Raw genomic sequence first — 17,674 nt, forward strand, 5'->3', positions numbered from 1 at the left:
ACATATGTTATTTCATGGTCACTACTTGAGACATGTTCTTATCATATTCATTTTGATGTCTAGAAGGGTTCGATTAATACCAGGACCACACAGCATGCAATTGAGGTAAGATTTCAGTCCAGTACTTCATGACTTTAAATCTAGTTATTTCAGCATAAAACTTTTTTTTTTCCTGTACGTTTGATTTTAGTTGTGTGTAGAAATGTCTTAAAAGACATCCAGTGATGATAATTAGCAATATTCTACCTTACTCACAGAGAATTACTTGGGACATTTGTCTTTGCTTTCATGGCTAATATTAGATGGAAGCAGGGCATTCTGATTTGGTGATCACCCTTTAAACACAACAGTACTTTCAGTATTTTTTCAGTGCTGTCCAGCTCTTCATGACCCCACATTTGAAGGTTTTTTTTTTTTCTTTTGGCAAAAATGCTGGAGCTGTTTGCCATTTCCTTTCCTAGTTCATTTTACAGATGAGGAAACTGAGGCAGAGTTAAGTGACTTGTGCAGGGTCACACAGTAAGTTTCTGAGGGCAGATTTGAACTCAGCTTGATGAGTCTTCCTATTCCATGCCCAGTACTCTGTCCATCTGCACCAACTAGCTGCTGTGATAGTATATTGTCTCTCAACATCTACTAGTGCAGGCTTGGAAATACCTGCATTTCTAGAGGCATACTTCCCTTTTAATGAGACATACAGCATTATTGCTTCATGTTTCATGTAATCGAGCTAATGCATTTTTATTGTAATAAGTTTATTTTTTAAATACAAATTGCTTTATGAATCATGTTGGGGGAGAAAAATCAAAGCAAAAGGGAAAAATCATATGAAAGATTAAAAAAACAAAAAACAGAAAAAAGAAATGAATATGGCATGTGTTGATTTTCAGTCTCAGATCTTTTTTCTGGATGCAGATGGAATTTTCTGTCGGAAGTCTATTAAGATTGCTTTGGATCACTGAACCACTGAGAAGAACCAAGTTTCTCATAGTTGATCATTGCACATTCTTGCTGTTATTATGTAAAATGTATTATTGGTTCTGCTTGTTTTGTTCGGCCTCAGTTCACGTAAATCTGTCCAGACCTTTCTAATATCAGCTTGTTCATCATTTTATAAAATATTAATATTCCATTACCTTCATGTACCACAGCTTGTTAAGCTGATGTATTTTCTACAATCAAAGGAATAGAAGGTGTACTCTATTCCTTGCTGGATCAATAGGAAGTTAAAGATAATTTCTAACTTTAAAAAAAAAATTCCTCTTGGATTTTCCATTATCATCTTAATCTCAATATGTACAAAGCTCAAGCTTTCTTATTTAAACAAATCAACCCATTGCTACCGCCAAAATCTCTACTCATGTCTAGGTCATTATTGAACTAGAGTGGAAAGTTCACATTTTTGAGTCTTTTTTTCACTTGTTCTGTTTATTAGGTGGGGTGTATGGTTGCTCAAGAAGGACTATCACCTCCGCTGGGAGGATTTATCAAGCATTTTTTTTAGGGTTGCTCATCCAGCTTTGGTGTCCACTTGCCACTCAACTGTCACCTGTGGCTCCGAGAAGCTCCAGCATAAACAATGGCCACATGCTGATAAACTGTCTTGGGAGTAAATGGTCTTGGCAGATGAGTTAAACCATTTGGGAATGACCAACAGGTCATAAATAATTGAGTGAATTAGAGCATATGTGTCTTCCCCAAGCATATGAAGACTTGGCAGGAGGAAAGAGTAGATGAGAATAACTTCTTCCAACGTCCATGAAGGCAGCTGAAGCAGGCTCTGTGGGGCAGCCAGATATCAGAGACAACATGGCCTTCCATTGCATAGCGGACCATCAGGTGTTGTCATTTTATCTTCCCATTGGATTTTAATGTCTCTGGAAGGGAGTTCCAGGCCAGTGACTTTGTGCAATTCTGCCTCATTTAAATCCAGTTCATGCATGTACAAGGCAGTCCCCTGTGATGACATTTATCTTCTTTGAAAATGAAGGACAAACAACAATATGTTTATCATGTAATCAAGTACAGTTAATCAATTCTATTTTTGTATAACTATCTCTTGGATTAAATTTAAACCAAAAACATTTCTTAAGGCCTTATTATATGTAAAGGGGTGAGAGGCAATATGGTAAAGTGGATAGAGGGATAGAGATTGACCTGGGATTTAAATTTAATTAAATTTAATTAATTAAATTTTAAAAATACTTTTTAAAATCAAAAGTAACTGAACTTATTTTGTCTCTCAATTTCTCAATAAAGCCAGGTATATTTTTTTTGGGACAATACAAGTATCAAGTAAGTTGTCACTATAAACTCCACTCTATCCTCAGTCTTTCAACATACTGATGCACTCACAGATCCTGAAAACACACACAGAAACACACACACACACACACACACACACACACACACACACACACACACACCAGAAAGTATATATTTAGTATAATGTAAGAGAAAAAAATTTTGAATAGATTGGACCAAAATTGTAGTGAGAATACCTGCAAAGATAATGAATTACACTGGAGTTCTTTAAGTAAAAGATAAATGATCACTTGACAGCAACATTATAGAGAAGATTTCTCTTCTGGTACAAGTTAGGCTAAATGATGGCTGATGTATCTTGTAAATCTAATATTCTATTATTCCGTGAAATATAACCCATTTAGAAAAGTCCATTTCAAATGCAACATCTTGGATGAATCCTTTTCAAATTATGAGGTTACCTTTTTGCTCAACTCACATTTTTTTTTAATTTGATAGTTTTAAATTGTTCCTAAATAATTTTACATGTCAGTGTCATCCTCTTCAATAGAATATAAGTTCCTTGAAGGTAAGGATCACAGCATGCCCTGCTCTTGCATATTCACAGTGCTGAGAAAATAGTTAAATAGTATTTTTAATTGAAATGAATTGAAAGCCAAAGGCAGGGCTTAGAAGATCCGAATGACAAAAACAAGAAAATTATTCCATTAGTTGTGCTGTAAACAGTAGGGAAAAGATCATTTCTCTTGGTTATATTTATTTTATTTTAAGAATTAATTTGTGAATTGAACAAGAGATGTATTGTTAATACCTTGGATTTGATATATGAAATATGCAAATCAAAAGGCCCACATGTTCCAAAAAACACACAGTGTAAGGCTTTTTAATGTAAAAACTTCCTGGAAGAGTACAGAAACCACTCAAAGTTATCTCAGAATCAATTTCCCCACTAGCTTGTTTTATATGACATGAGTCAGAGAAGAAATTGAGGGTATTTTCACTCTTAGGAAGAGAGCAAAGCTATGATGTTCTATACAAAAGAATAGGGATAATCAAATTCCACTCCAGATTCTGAGTAGCAAGAGTCATTTATTTAAATGTACTAGGGAGCAGATGAAAATGGACTTTTTTTTTTCCTGAGGGCAAATAATTCGATATGACCCTCACAAAATGCTTCTCTTGGTGCCCAATGTCCTCTCCAAATTATTCTCACAAATCTACTCACACAAGGAAAGAGCAAATACAAACTCTAATCTTTGAAGTTGCTACACAATCTTTAGTTTATAAAATATTTAGTAACCAAAATAGGTTAACATTTTATTTTTGTCTTATTGGTTAAAAGCAATTTTGCAACTCAGAAGTCCTTAGGAAGGATGAATGGAATAAAAGATAAGTATTATAAATTTCTAGTTGAATCTAGACATGAATGTCTTGATAAGATTGATTAAACATGCTAATACTCTGGAAACACATATAACCATCAATAAAAATGGAGTTAGTCACTTCATTTATGCAAAGAATAGGAGTACAGTCAAAGCCAAATAATGCCAAAATATTCAAATAGGAAATTGAAAAAAAATCACTCCATCTTCCACATGGTTTTATTTACCCTCATTTCCTATAGAAAGCTTTTCACAATACTTCTATTTATACCTTGCCACAATCCTTACACATATATTTTTTCTCAGAAGAATGTTTTCTTCTTGAGAGCAGGGAATATTTTGGGAAGGAGTTATTTTTTCTTCATATTGTCAATATACTATGTAGGGCCCATAACATATTAAGGGCTTAATTTTTTTTTTATCAGATTAGATTTTGCCAAACGCCTTTGTATCCAAATCCAAATGACTGACTAAAGGATTTTACTTTTCAATTATTTTGTATAATGTTTTGTAGACATACTCTTGGACTCAATTCACTGTCTGACCTAAGAAACAAGAGTAGTCCATGGATAAATATCAAATTTCCTCATACTTCCTGGCTATTATACTTTATATTAGAAGTTTAGTAAAGAGAAAACTACAATAGTTATCGAATCCTATTTTCCTTATCCCTTGTCAAAAGAATAACTCTTCAAAATTCATAACTGGGCAGAGGGGGGAAAAGGTTTACAAATCAACCTCAAGGCCCTTGCCATATTGCTAAGGTACATTTTCTTTTTGATTCAGAGAAATGCATGGCACTGAATTCAATGGAAAATAAAATTAATCCTTCTTATATGCTATAAGAATCTAAAACTATTTCCATTGGGAAATAGAGGAAAACTGTGTGAAAAGCAGGAAGCATTTTGGTACCAATTTGTGATTCAGTTGTGAGTTTTGAAAAGAGAAGGTGAAACCATCTTCAGGAAAAACCTGGAAACATAGTGTTTTTCCATGATTTAAAAATTCGTGCCTGAAAACTACCAAGAAAAAGAGAAATCCAGTCAATGAAAATAACAAATTGAAATAAACTGAAAAATCATAAATATCTAAATTTATTAGTGCCCATTTTTCCCACAGAGCAAGAGGATGAATAAATATTAGAATGAGATGAGACATCTGTTCCTCCTAATTTTTCTTTCAAAAGCTCAAGACATGGATTTAATATTAAGACTTGTTTTGATGCAAGACAGAGGAATATGTTTCCCTTCCTTAGTCCCTCCATTATCAAATTTGGTTGCTAGCATTGATTAATGATAAAAGTACCAAACTCCATTAAACTTTGTATTATATATTGCATAGAGACATAGCTTTAAAGTTTTATTCTTCATCACTGTTCTCAAACAACAACATGTTTCCTGGCTAGTGTTGCTATCATTCTCATTTACTTATAATAACCATATATGCTGATGGTTCTTTTACTGCATAAGTAACTGAGAATAAATTAATCTATAGAAGTATTTAGTATTTATTTAGTATTATTCTCTACCATGCTTCACACACACCCCTTTCCTTTGCCACCTGTTGTAGATCCATTTGAAGGGACTTGTCATAATTTTCTCCTAAGATACTGTTGTTTAAGGAAAATTCTTGTTCCTTTTTCCAGTAATTTTTTAAGGAAATGTTTAAAGTCGATTAAACAATGTCAGATGTTGAAAAAAAGTGAACCCACTTTTATTCTTTCAAGAATTATTTCTATGTACCACAGGGGAAAAAATGAGCATTGCCAGCAGTTCTGAGAACACAAGCAAGATGCAATTTGATAAATAGCTTTCCATAATCTAAAGTCAGGACTGTGCAAAAGCATGCTATCAGCACTTTCATCAAAGACACTATTGACTTGTTTTCTATCTCATTTTATCATGGCCTTTTCATTTTATTTACTCAGTCAATGGAGTGCCGGTGGGGAGGAGGGGAAGTTTCTTACCTCGTTGATGAGCTGTGGTGGGATCTGCTAGCGGAGGCTCCTGCTCACCTTCTTTGGAGGTACTGCCTCTGCCGTCATTGGGAACGCCCTCACTGCTGCCTCCGCCACCGCTGCCACTGGTACCACCATCTTTTTCAAGTAATCGATCCACCATGGCAATGATGCAGTTGAGGCTCTTTCCCACATTGGCCCACACCCTATCCTGAAAAGAGCATCAGCATCACTACACATTATCACTGTAAGAACTGAAGAAATATTCAATGCACTCATTCTAAATAAATGTTAGTGAAGAGCTATCAAGGCATAAAGACTGGAAATGGGCAAATGATTGCTTATTTAAATAGCCTCTGCCTATGGGAAGCGGATACTGCCATAGTGAGAGCCATGGGCATAGGGTCAGGAAGCCCTAAAAATTCCAATTCAGCCTCATACACGTAATATCTGGGTAACTCCAGGCAGGCCACAACCTCCTCGTTGTCTCATTTTTTTTCTCATCTGTAAAACAGAAAAGGAAATAGCAGCTACCTTACAGGGTATGAATATTTGTGAAGTGATTTATTAATTTTCAGGTCCTATGTAAATACTTGTTATAAGTTATTGTTATATGTATATACATAAATACTTGTTATTACTTATATATATATATATATACTTACTTATTATTAGTTATATACATATCATATGTATATATGAATATACACATAAGTCCTATATAAATACTTGTCATTACTCTTAGAATTCAGAGAAAAAAACAAAATTATTTTTATTTTAAATTTATTATCTTTCAATGTGCAGTTCTTGCAACAATCTCAAGATGCTATTGGCTCATGCTGTGAGTATCACTATTCTAGAGATACAATATAGCTGTATATCAAGGCACTCTAATTTCAGAAGAATAGAAATGGGAGATGTCCCAAGATCAGTGAAGATTAATGGTGGGTAGGCTGCAGCATATTACCAAGGATGACTTGTGTGAGAGTAATGGTGCAAAAGTTATAATCAAGGATGATTAGAAAAGGAAGTGGGCTGTTCAGATATAAAATGTGAGAAATAACAAATGGACAGCCTGGGGGCTACACTGATAGCAGTGAACTATTAAAAAAAAAAAAAAAAAAAAAAAAAAAAAACTAAACCAAACCAAACCAGGGGAAGTCCTTTGGCTTATTGGGAAGATTTCTTCCTTTACTGAAAGAAAAGGAGAACTGTGCAGGATGAGAAGGGGTGGGTAGATTAAAATTAGCACTGGTGGACAGAGTAATTGATGATGCACATATCAAAGCATGTCTCAATCATGTGATGTATTACTTTTTCCTCTGGAATAAAAAAGTGATGAGATACTAGAGATTTTTCATCTTTATAATCCATTAAAGATTACATAGAGTTATGAAGCAAAAGTACTGAAAACTTACTTTTTTCTTCAGCCAGAAATCTCTGGCTAGAGTTGACTTAGTTTTATGGGGCACCTGGTAAAAATCACCTGCTTTTTCACTACTATGAAGTTTCCTCTCAAAATTAGGGCTTACCCCAATAGAAGCATGTAGTTTTAAGTTTTGAAGAATATTTATTTCATAATGATCCTATTATGTAGGAAACTCAGGTATGATTCCCATTTATAGGTGAGCAAACTGAGGCTCAGTAGGGTTGAGTTAAATTGCAGAGCCTAGATTTGAATTCTGGGCTAGCTGAAGATCCAGTACTTTTCCCACTGGAGATTGCCTTGTTCCAACCTTTCCCAAAGAGAAGCACATATGGATATTTCACTTCTCTCTTGCTCCCTAGGAAATATAGGAGTTGAATGTGATCCTATAGGAAAATGCAGGATTTCTTTAATTTTCTTGATTTCTGCTTTTTTTTTTTTGCTTAAAAAAAAAAAAAAACAATCTTTAAATCCTTAAAAAGATTGAATCCAATTATTTGCTCTAGAGAGATTTTTTTAATTCATTAGTTGTCCTAAAATCAAATCCCCCACATGTAAAGCACCATTCTCTGTTCTCTTATCACCTCCAATAACTGCTCTGCTCTAATCTGACTTTCAACATTTTTTGAGCAAATTACATCACCTTTCTCTCTTTCTTCTCTGGCTGATTCTAGATGGAAACCTGATTCCTTGGGCAAGAAATAACCATTTTTGTCTGGTCTCCAAAGGCCCCATGGGCTTCAAGGCAGAGACCACCCTCTTATATTCTTCAAAAATCTAGATGGTCTTGTTCTCAGAATCACTTTCTCTTTGACTCATGTACTTGGTCCTTATCAGTTTCCATGGAGTAAACTTCCTCTACCAGTGATATCTGATTTCAGTGGTGAAATTATACCCTGTACTTATTGTCCTTTGCTGACAAAGGGGTTCTTTTTTTCTCTGATGGCCATGTCATGGCACTCCAAAGCTTAGGGTCCATGATCTCCTCCTCTGTCTGGAAAGTTTCCTATGGGGGTGATTTCTTCCTCTTATTCTCAGTCTATAATTATTCTTCAGCAGAAATGATGAACAATGAACATTTAGTTTTGATACATGTTTGTTCTCCCTGCCTCCCTGACCTCAGATACTGATCAATAGCTTCTGTTCCCCTCCTCCAGGTATCAGGTTTCACAATTAGATAATTATCTAAGTATGTAGCAAAAAAACAACAGAACAATTTTATTGCCACAATAAAAGTAGCACTTAGGCCAAAGCAGCCTGATGTTGTAGGGGAAAAAAATATTGGATTTGCAATTAAAGACATAGGTTAGACATAGGCTTTTACTTAATACCTGCATGTGCTGGAACCATTCACTGACTGCATCTGAACCTTAGTTGCTACATCTGTTAAAGGAGAGAGCTGGGCTCTCTGTCTCAATTCTGATCTCCAACTTTAAAATATTATATATAAAAACTATCTATTTCAACATAGTGTAGTTATCATCCTAGGATAATTTATCTCTTAATTAGGAAGACCAATCTAACAATGAATCAATTCAGGGACTAGTAACCTCGAGGAAATATGGAAGATGGACCACCCCAACTATTGGTTATGGATGAAAAGACTTCAGTATTTGTAGATAGAGAACCTGGGAAGAATGTTGGGTGCAAATATTAGCTCTGCAACTAACTACCTTGCAAATCACTTAAGTAACCTGTGCCTTGGCTCATATGTAAATGAAACATTTTGATTCAATGACCTCTAAAGTCCCTTCTAGTTTCATATCTATGATCCTAACATAACTGTAATTTTAGGCAAGTCATTAAACATGCTTAGGTCTTGATTTCTTCATCAATAAGTAAGAGGTTGGATTAGGTGATCTTTAAGGTCTCTTGCAGGTGACCCAAAATTGAAATTTACTTTTCAATACTTCTAATTCTATATTAATATAATATCTCCTAAATGGACTCCCTTTTGCCCTCTACTTAGTTTTGATAGTGTTTAATTGCTTCCTGATCTTCATGCTTCAGCTTTAAGGATACACTGTATTTAGGGGAGAAAAATAAGCTCAGGTACAGTGCTGAGGGCACTGAACCTCATCACATATTTATACTAGGCTTTGTCTCAGAAAAGAATCAAAGACCATCAAAGCTGCTGCCACATTCATGAAACAGGGAGAGCAATAATTGCATGATTTACTCCACAGATTGGCTTAAAAAAAAACAAGTGTTGAAACTTGAATTTCTACAATACAAGTGAGCTACCATTATTCTTAAATTTATATGATGCCCTGTCAGATCATAAATGAGGCTCTTGGTTAAATTAGGTGCTTCTGTAGATAATTATTTCAAGCATCAAGAAAATTGGATGTGATAAAATCTTCCATTCAAAAGGAACTGATTTGACATGTCTTTTAAAAATGTACCATTTCAAACTCCTAATTTAGATATACATTAGCTCTGCTTGCTTATGTATACCTTTTAAGGGACCAAAGGGTTAATTTTTCTGAATGGGAAACTTTCAGGATTTAAACACTCTCCACTGTTATATGATTCCTCATGTGTACCTTATGGGCGTTAAGTATAGTTGGATAAGGAATTTGTCCATGGAGAAAACATCATCATGTATCTGAAGGAGGATTTGAATCCATGTCTTCTTGATTCAAAGGTCAACTTTCTGTCTCCTTTTCCATTATACTTCTTATTTCTGCATGAACTTGAATGAACTTGAGGGGTTAGCTGATCCAATGTCCTTGTACAAATGAAATGAAGACCTAAGTTGACTTGCCTATGTCAACCCTGACAGAACTATAATTTGAAAGAAAATCTTCTGAATTCCAAATCTAGTACCTTAGTTTCCATGTTCTACACCGAAACTGGTTTGAGAGACAAGAAAATCATTTTTAATTAAAATATATTAATTCAATTTAATCAGTAAGTAGACATTTTGAAAATAACCATTTGCTTTGATTTAATTGTGAGTTGCCAATCTCCCCAGTTTGGATGTGAAGGAATTCAACATTTAGTAGATGTTGAAATTGATGTCAAGCTTGCATCCTACAAGAGCTGTCAGTACTGTTCTGGTCCAAGGCTGCAGTATGCTGTTAGTCACAAATAATTATCTTTCTTACGTATACACAACCTTTATCCCAAAAGAAATGACAGCAATTGCTTTCCCTGGCAAATCCAAATAGCCCATGCTATGCAGGGTCTACTTATACTATCCAGAGCTAAGTCCAGTTTCTTGCCTGATGAAGTGAGAAAGCAATTTTATACCCAACAAGGAGTAAGGAGAGCAAATGAGCAGATCTACTCCAGTTGAAAATGCAAAAGAGAATTATGTAAACCCAGTGTTCTGTCATTAGTCATAATGGGAATTCAGTGTCTTGAGGCCATAGCACAACCCGCTTAATCACTTCTACCCTGAATATGCCTGAGTAAGTAGCATCAAGTGATTCTTTAAATTGTTAAATTGAGAGATGAAGCAATTATCTCGATTATTTTATTCTATTCTGATTCTTCCTTCATATCAGTATGAAAATTAAGAGCCACTGAATGAGACCTTGTGTCCTCCAGTTTCTATTTCTGTTTAAAGGACTATACTACTGGGTTCTTCTGATCAAAATTTCCCATGCAGATATTTTTGGTCCTGTGTAATATAGTGTCATGTATTTAGAAAGAGAAAGGAATGTAGGAGTCATCAGTCTAATCCATTTATCTTAAAAAAGACACCAAGGCAGTGTGAAGAAATGTTAAATTTCCTATAGCCAAATGTATAATAAAGTTGTAACTCAGGAAGGTCTGAGTTCAATTTGATCTTCAAACACTTGCTAGTCAATTGCTTAACCTCTATCTACTTCATCTGTAAAATGGGAGTAATAAGAGACTATAAGGACACGATTATACATACATAGATATCTGTGTATAAATAGTGTTTTAAAACACTACATAAAGACTAGTTGCTGCTGCTGTTGTTACTGTCACCCCGGTTCATCAAATTAATGTCTGAAAAGACCACAAGTCTAGTGCCTACCCATTACTCCATGCTGCCTCTTGTGAGATATTCTCTGTAAGTCCCATGTCCTATTTTTGCTCAGCTATAAGGTCTACCCAGCTTCTTTTCTCAGTCAACACTGCCTACTATAGCCACCACCCTCCATCTTTTAAGGTCCTTAATTTTTCCCCACAAAGGAAGGTCTGATATTATCTCTTCTTTCAGCCAGATAAAATTAAGTTCTGGAAGGGGCTCCAGAAGCCATCCTTTTGTGGATGAGAATAATAATGAACAGATTAAGGTCACAAGGGTACCAATCAATGGAGCTGGGATATAGAACAAGTTCTTTGTGGAGTCAATGGGTTTCCTTCTACTTCCATGTCAATGAATCTACAAACTTATCAATATGGATAATCCCTATACCAATTCAGACTACAACCTATCCATTAGTGAACATGATTAAGAGGCACATCTTTTTCCTTATAATTTTATCTATTTTTATTTTTATTAGATTTGAACAGAGGGAAAGAATGATGGATTAACTTTGGAAAATTGGACATGACCCTAATCTTTTCCACAATGGATGATAAATGTCAAAAATATTATTTTATTCTGGGTTGTCTTGTGACTATGAGTCATGGTACATGATGGCCTCTTTAGAACTTAAAGTTGGGGTCACAAGAAGGACAAGGGAAGTTTATATAAGGGAGTGAGTAGGATGTATAACATTACCGGGAATGAATTACATGCAAGAAATGGAGGAAAAATGTTGTCAAATGATCAACTCTGATGCACTTGGCTCTTTTCAACAAAGAGGTGATTCAGGCTAATTCCAATAGACTTGTGATGGAGAGAGCCATCTGCACCCAGAGAAAGAACTGTGGGGATCAAAGCATAGTATTTTCACTTTTTTTTCATTGTTTTTCCTTGCTTTTCTGTTCTTTCTCATTTGATTTTTCTTGTGCAGCATGATAAATGTGGAAATATGTATAGAAGAATTGCACATGTTTAACTTATATTAGATGGCTTGCTGTCTAGGAGAAAGAGATGGAGAGAGAGGGAGAAAAAATTGGAACACAAGGTTTTGTAAGGTATCTTTGCATGTATTTTGAAAATAAATAAAAAGCTATTATTTTTAAAATGTCATCAGAGAGATTTGTGATCAGAAAAGTCATAAGCTTGCTGTGTGACAAAATCCAGACAAATAAAGGACACCAACAAGCTTTGCCAGCATCTATACAATGCAAAGTGGTATAGAGAAAGGCCTCTCAGACAGTGATGATCTGTGCAGGAGGTACAGGAGGACGTATACAGGATATAAACAATTGTTGAGGATGAGAAGGTTGAGTTTTGTACATTGAGAAGAGTGAATGAACTCAAAGATCCATGGAAGCATGAAAATAAGTGTTGGTTTGAACCTTTGTTCCAATTTGTCAACAACGTGACTTCACACAAATGGTTAATTCTGAAAAGGCTCCCTTGCCAATCAGAATAGTTTTAGCTCTGTGACTATATCACTTTCTCTCTGGCCCCCTACTCTGTGTTACAACCAAAACTTCTTTCTTAATATTTTCCACTTTTGATACTGTATTCTCCTTTCTTTGCACTTTTGCACTGAGAGTGTCTCCATACCTGGAATGCACTCCCACACCAGCACTTTGCAGAATCTTTGAATTTCTTCAAGACTAGGCCCAAGAATAATTTTCTCAATTAAATCTTTATTTTTTCCTTCCATAAACTATTTCATCTTTGTTTTGTTATTTTGAGAGGCAACTGGGGTTGTGACTTGTCCAGAGTAACATAACTAGTAAGTGTGTGAGATCACATTTAAACTCAGATCCTCCTGATTCCAAGGCTGATACCTTATCCATTGCACCATCTAGCTTCCCCTAAACTTTATTTTGCATAAATTCTGAATATACTTATCTATGTCTTTCCCAATAGAAGCCTTTTCCAATATAAGCCTGCAGCACAAATTGCTTTACTATTTTCTTTGAATCTGCAATGGATAGCATAAATATTTGTTGATGGATTGATTTGTTTTTGTTTTCTATGAAGTTATTAGCTGCTTCCTACATCAAATGTCTTCCATTCTACTTGATGATCTTATTAGCCTCCAAATAATACAACTATTATCTTTATACACAGAGCTATCTATTTATGCTATTCTTTCCAGGACTGCAGTTTTGTATCATTAATTGCCTCTGGACATCTTCACTTGTCCTGCGGGAGGAAAAAGTAGGGAGGGGAAGCTAAGATGGTAGAGTAAAGTAAGAAAGCTGCTTGAGCTCTTCTGGTTTCCCTTAAAAAACCACCTGAAACCAAGCCTCTGAACAGAGTTTGATAGAATGAAAACCTCTCTCCAGATCAAGATAGATGGAAAAAAATTTCAAGAAAGTTCAGTCTCACTAGAGTGAAAAGGGCATTCAGCCCAGGTCAGATAGACTCTGGGAAAGCCAATGAGAGTGCCTTAAATCACAGCAAATCAGAAACTAAGACCTCCTGTCTTGGCTCAGTAGAGGAGCACAGCAAGGGGGAAGCCACCAGTCCCAACTCAGAAGGCAAACTCTGGGAAAACAGGCTGATCCAAAGCTACCCCCTACAAACACAAGTGGCCCATATGCTCAAAGCCAAGACTCAGAGCTGCACAGGAAACTTGGAATAGTATCCCCTTTACCTCAGGAACAGAGCTTAAAAATAAAAGCTTAAAAAAAAAGAATACATACCAAATGAAAAGAAAAAAATGAGCAAGAAACATAAAAGAACCTTCACTATAGAAAGCTACTAGGGTGATAGGGCAGACCAAAACACAAACTCAGGTGAAGACAGAATGTCCACAGAAGAAATCTCAAAGAGTGATATGAATTGGTCTCAAGCCCAAAAAGGCTTCTTGGAAGTGCTCATAAAAGACTTTAAAAGGCAAATAAGAGAAGTAGAAGAAAAAAATGAGAAAGGTAATGAGAAGTATGCATCAGAGAGTCAACAGCTTGGAAAAGGAAGGGGGAAAAATATCTGAAGAAAACACCAGCAAAAGTAGAATTAACCAAATGGAAAAAGAGATACAAAAGCTAAATGAAGAAAACTACACATTAAAAACTAGAACAGGGCAAATGATAGCTAATGACTCTGTGAGACAGCAAGAATCTGTCAAACTAACTAAAAAGAATGAAAACATGGAGGAAAAAAGGCCTTGAGATTACAATCAAGAATTAACCACTCTGAGAGCTTCAACATCCATCATCTTTCAGGAGAGGAGAGAGTTTCAATGAAGTAAGAGACTTTCAATCATTTCTACTAAAAAATAGAACTAAAAAGAAAATTTAATCTACAAACAAGGACTCAAGAGAACCATAGAATATGAATATATATATATATATATATATATATATATATATATATATATATATATATATATATATATATATATATTTATATATTTAAAGGTTAAAGTGTTCATATCCCTAGATAGGAAAACAAAATTTATAAATTTTGAGAACTATAACTGTCATTGGGGAAGACAAAGGGGGCATCACATGGAGTGAGAGTGTTGTTGTGAATTGACTCTGATGTGATGATATCAAAGAAAAAAAAACATCAAGGGGTAGGAAAAGGTCTGTACTGAAAAAAAAGATGAAAGGGGAGGTATAATGGGACAATTAGTTCACATGAAGAGGTACAAAAGACCTATTACAATGATGGGGGAAAAGGGAGGGGGATGAGCATTATTTAAAGCTTGATCTAATCAGTTTTGGCTCTAAGAAGGAATAATGTAATCATTCAGTTGGATAGAAATTCATCTAACCCTATAAAGAAGTAGGAGGAGAAAAAGAAAAAGAAAAGGCAGGGGCTGGAAAGAAGGGAAGGTAGAAACACTAGGAAGAAAAGGTAAGAGGAGGAAAAGTGGAGTGGGTTAAAAAAAATTCTACTAAGGAAGGGGTAGTGATAGGAGATAAGATAGTAGGTGGGGATGGTAAAAAAAAAAAACAAACAACAACAACAACAACAACAAAAACATATCTGAGGACATAATGGAAAGAAAGAACAAAAGTATGTACAGGGGAGAAAATAGGATGGAGGGAAATACAGAGCCAGTAATTATAACTGTGAATGGGATGAACTCTCCAATAAAATGGAAGTGAATAGCAGAATGGATTAAAAAACCGAATCCAAAATGTTGTTTACAACAAACTTGTCGTCCTGTCGGTTTATCACAAATGTAGCCAGTAGGAGATGTTATTCAATTGTCATCTCTAAGTAGAGGATACCCAAATCTACATATCTAGCTCTAGTCTTTCACTATTATAGGTCTGCGTCATCAGTTGCTTTTTGGATATCTTGAACAGGAATCTCGAATCTTATATGTCCACAGAGAATTCATTTTTTCCTCCAAAACTCTTCCCTCCTTTGAATGGAATTCCCCATACTCTCCATAGCATTAAGCTCCTCCTAGTCATCCAGTCTCAAATCTTTGACATCATCTATATTCCCCACTCACACTTGTTACACCAATGCAATATGTTGCCACTTCTTGCCATCTCTCCTTTCACAATATCTTTCACAAACATCCTTTTCTGTACATTCACACAATCATTGCCCAGACTCACATCATCTCATTCCTGAACAGTTGCAATGGTTTTCTGACTGATGTCCTTTGTCTCATGTGTCTCCCCATTCAAATCTACCCTTTGGTCAGTCATTTTCCTCAAGTACAGTTCTGACTATGACACTTTACTCAATCTCTAGTGACTCTTTCCTAAGCTCAAATACAAAATTCTTTCACTTTTAAAGCCCTTTACATCTTAGCTCTTTCCTACCTTTTCAGTCTTCTTGTCCTTTTCTATTTATGTACTCTATGATCTAATGACAGTGGCTTCCTTGCCAATTTTCACATACAATACCCCAAACTTCTGTGAATTTCACTAGTTATTCACCATCCCTGGAATGCCCCTTCTCTCACCTCTGCCTCCTGCATCCCTGGGACTTCTTCAAGATTCAGATGAAATCTCATCTTCTACAGGAGATCTTTCCTGGATCCTTAAGGGCAGAGTCTATTTAAATAATTCCTTAAGGGCAGAGACTATTTTTCCTATTTTTTGAATCCCCAGTATTTTTTATGCTGTTACTTTTAAAAATAAAGGCATATTGATTAACTGATTAAGGAACATATTCATCACATATGGTGGTAAGGTTTCTGTATGAACTATATATCTTTTGCTCTCTTTCATATCTTAATCCAAAATACTTTTTTGCTCCCTTCCTCTATGTTTACCCTTTGCTATGAAGCCTCCACCATGATGAAGGAATATTCATGTTTTGTTTGGATGATCTTATTCATTTTTCAAAGAATTTCCCAGTTTTTTTTTTTTCATGAGTCAGATGTAGATAAATGTGCTATAATTTCCTCTTTGATCATTTCTTTTTTGAGGGATCATAAAAAGCCCTATAAATGACCCTTTTGTTGATAATGTATCATTTATTGAGATATATATATATTTCAATAAATGATAATGTATAATTATATTAATTAATAAATAATAATGTATCATTTATTGATATATATATATATATATATACATTATCAACAACAGGGTCATATATATATATATATGTATATATATATATGTATAATTTTCTTTTTATGCATGATGAAACTAAGTTTGCCAGATCTTTTGTTTGTTTGTCCTCCAGGGTGACAAGCATGTGTATGCGTGTGTGCGTGTTAGAGACAGAGACAGTGAGACACACAGAGAGACAGAAAGACATAGGCAGAGAGACATTCAAAAAGAGTCAGATAGAGTGAAAGAAACAGGGAGAAGGGTTAGACACACACACATACATACAGAGTCAGAAAGAGACAGAAGCAGAGTCATAGAGGGGGGACAGAATATCAGAGGCAGAAGCAGTAAGGAGATGGAGAGAAGGAACAAAGACTGAAACTGAAAAAAAGAGAGAAAGAGAGAAGGAACAAAAGGAGACAGGGAAAGAGAAGAGGGACAGACACAGAGAGAGGGAAGGAGAAGGGAGACAAAGAGAGGCTTCCATCAAAATACAGTTTCTGTTTTAGAGACTATACCAATATAAATATTATTCCTTTTCTTTAAAGAAATCTTTATGCTTTTTTTCTTTATGCTTTAAAATAGCACAAAATCTTTTTTTTGTCAAGAATTACACACATAGAGATTGCATACACAACCAATAGTTATATTAAAATTTGCAAGCAGTCTATAACTTGAGTGATTTTCTCTGCCACTTCCACTGTAACTACAAATAGGAACTTCACAAAAATAAGAGTTAATTTGAATTTTCATTGCTATCCATAGGTCACCAGAACAAATAATTAATCAGCTCAGATATACTTCTTAAAGAAGGTGGGTCTCAGAGAACAGATGTTTTTATCTATCCACAACAACACACTTGAAGCTTTTCTAGTCGGTAGAAACTGAAAAAACTTGCATTCTGTTAGCATGAATTCAAATTCCATCTCAGATTCTTTTTCACTTTATTATTGTGGTTAAGTCTTTTAACTCTTTTGGTTTCAGTTTCCTTCTGTGTAAAATGGGAATAATAATTACCTATAAAACTCACAGATTTGAATTGAGGATCAATTAAAATGACATATATAGAGTTTTGTTAGCCCTAAAGCACTACAGAAAAGTCTGCTAATATAAACT

At 35.1% G+C, this 17,674-nt stretch overlaps 1 protein-coding gene across 5 annotated transcripts in view; it reads right to left on the reverse strand.

Moving 5' to 3' along the window:
* The window catches only part of INPP4B (inositol polyphosphate-4-phosphatase type II B), a 910,680-nt gene that overhangs the window by 119,632 nt on the left and 773,374 nt on the right, over nt 1–17,674 (reverse strand). For all 5 annotated transcript variants that reach the window (XM_074275067.1, XM_074275068.1, XM_074275070.1 and 2 more), the window contains one exon: nt 5,614–5,815. In XM_074275067.1, the coding sequence (XP_074131168.1) occupies nt 5,614–5,815 (202 nt within the window). The remainder of the gene's footprint in view (nt 1–5,613; nt 5,816–17,674) is intronic.

Source organism: Sminthopsis crassicaudata, chromosome 6 (assembly GCF_048593235.1).
Source record: "Sminthopsis crassicaudata isolate SCR6 chromosome 6, ASM4859323v1, whole genome shotgun sequence".
In the NCBI taxonomy this organism is placed as follows: Eukaryota; Metazoa; Chordata; class Mammalia; order Dasyuromorphia; family Dasyuridae; genus Sminthopsis; species Sminthopsis crassicaudata.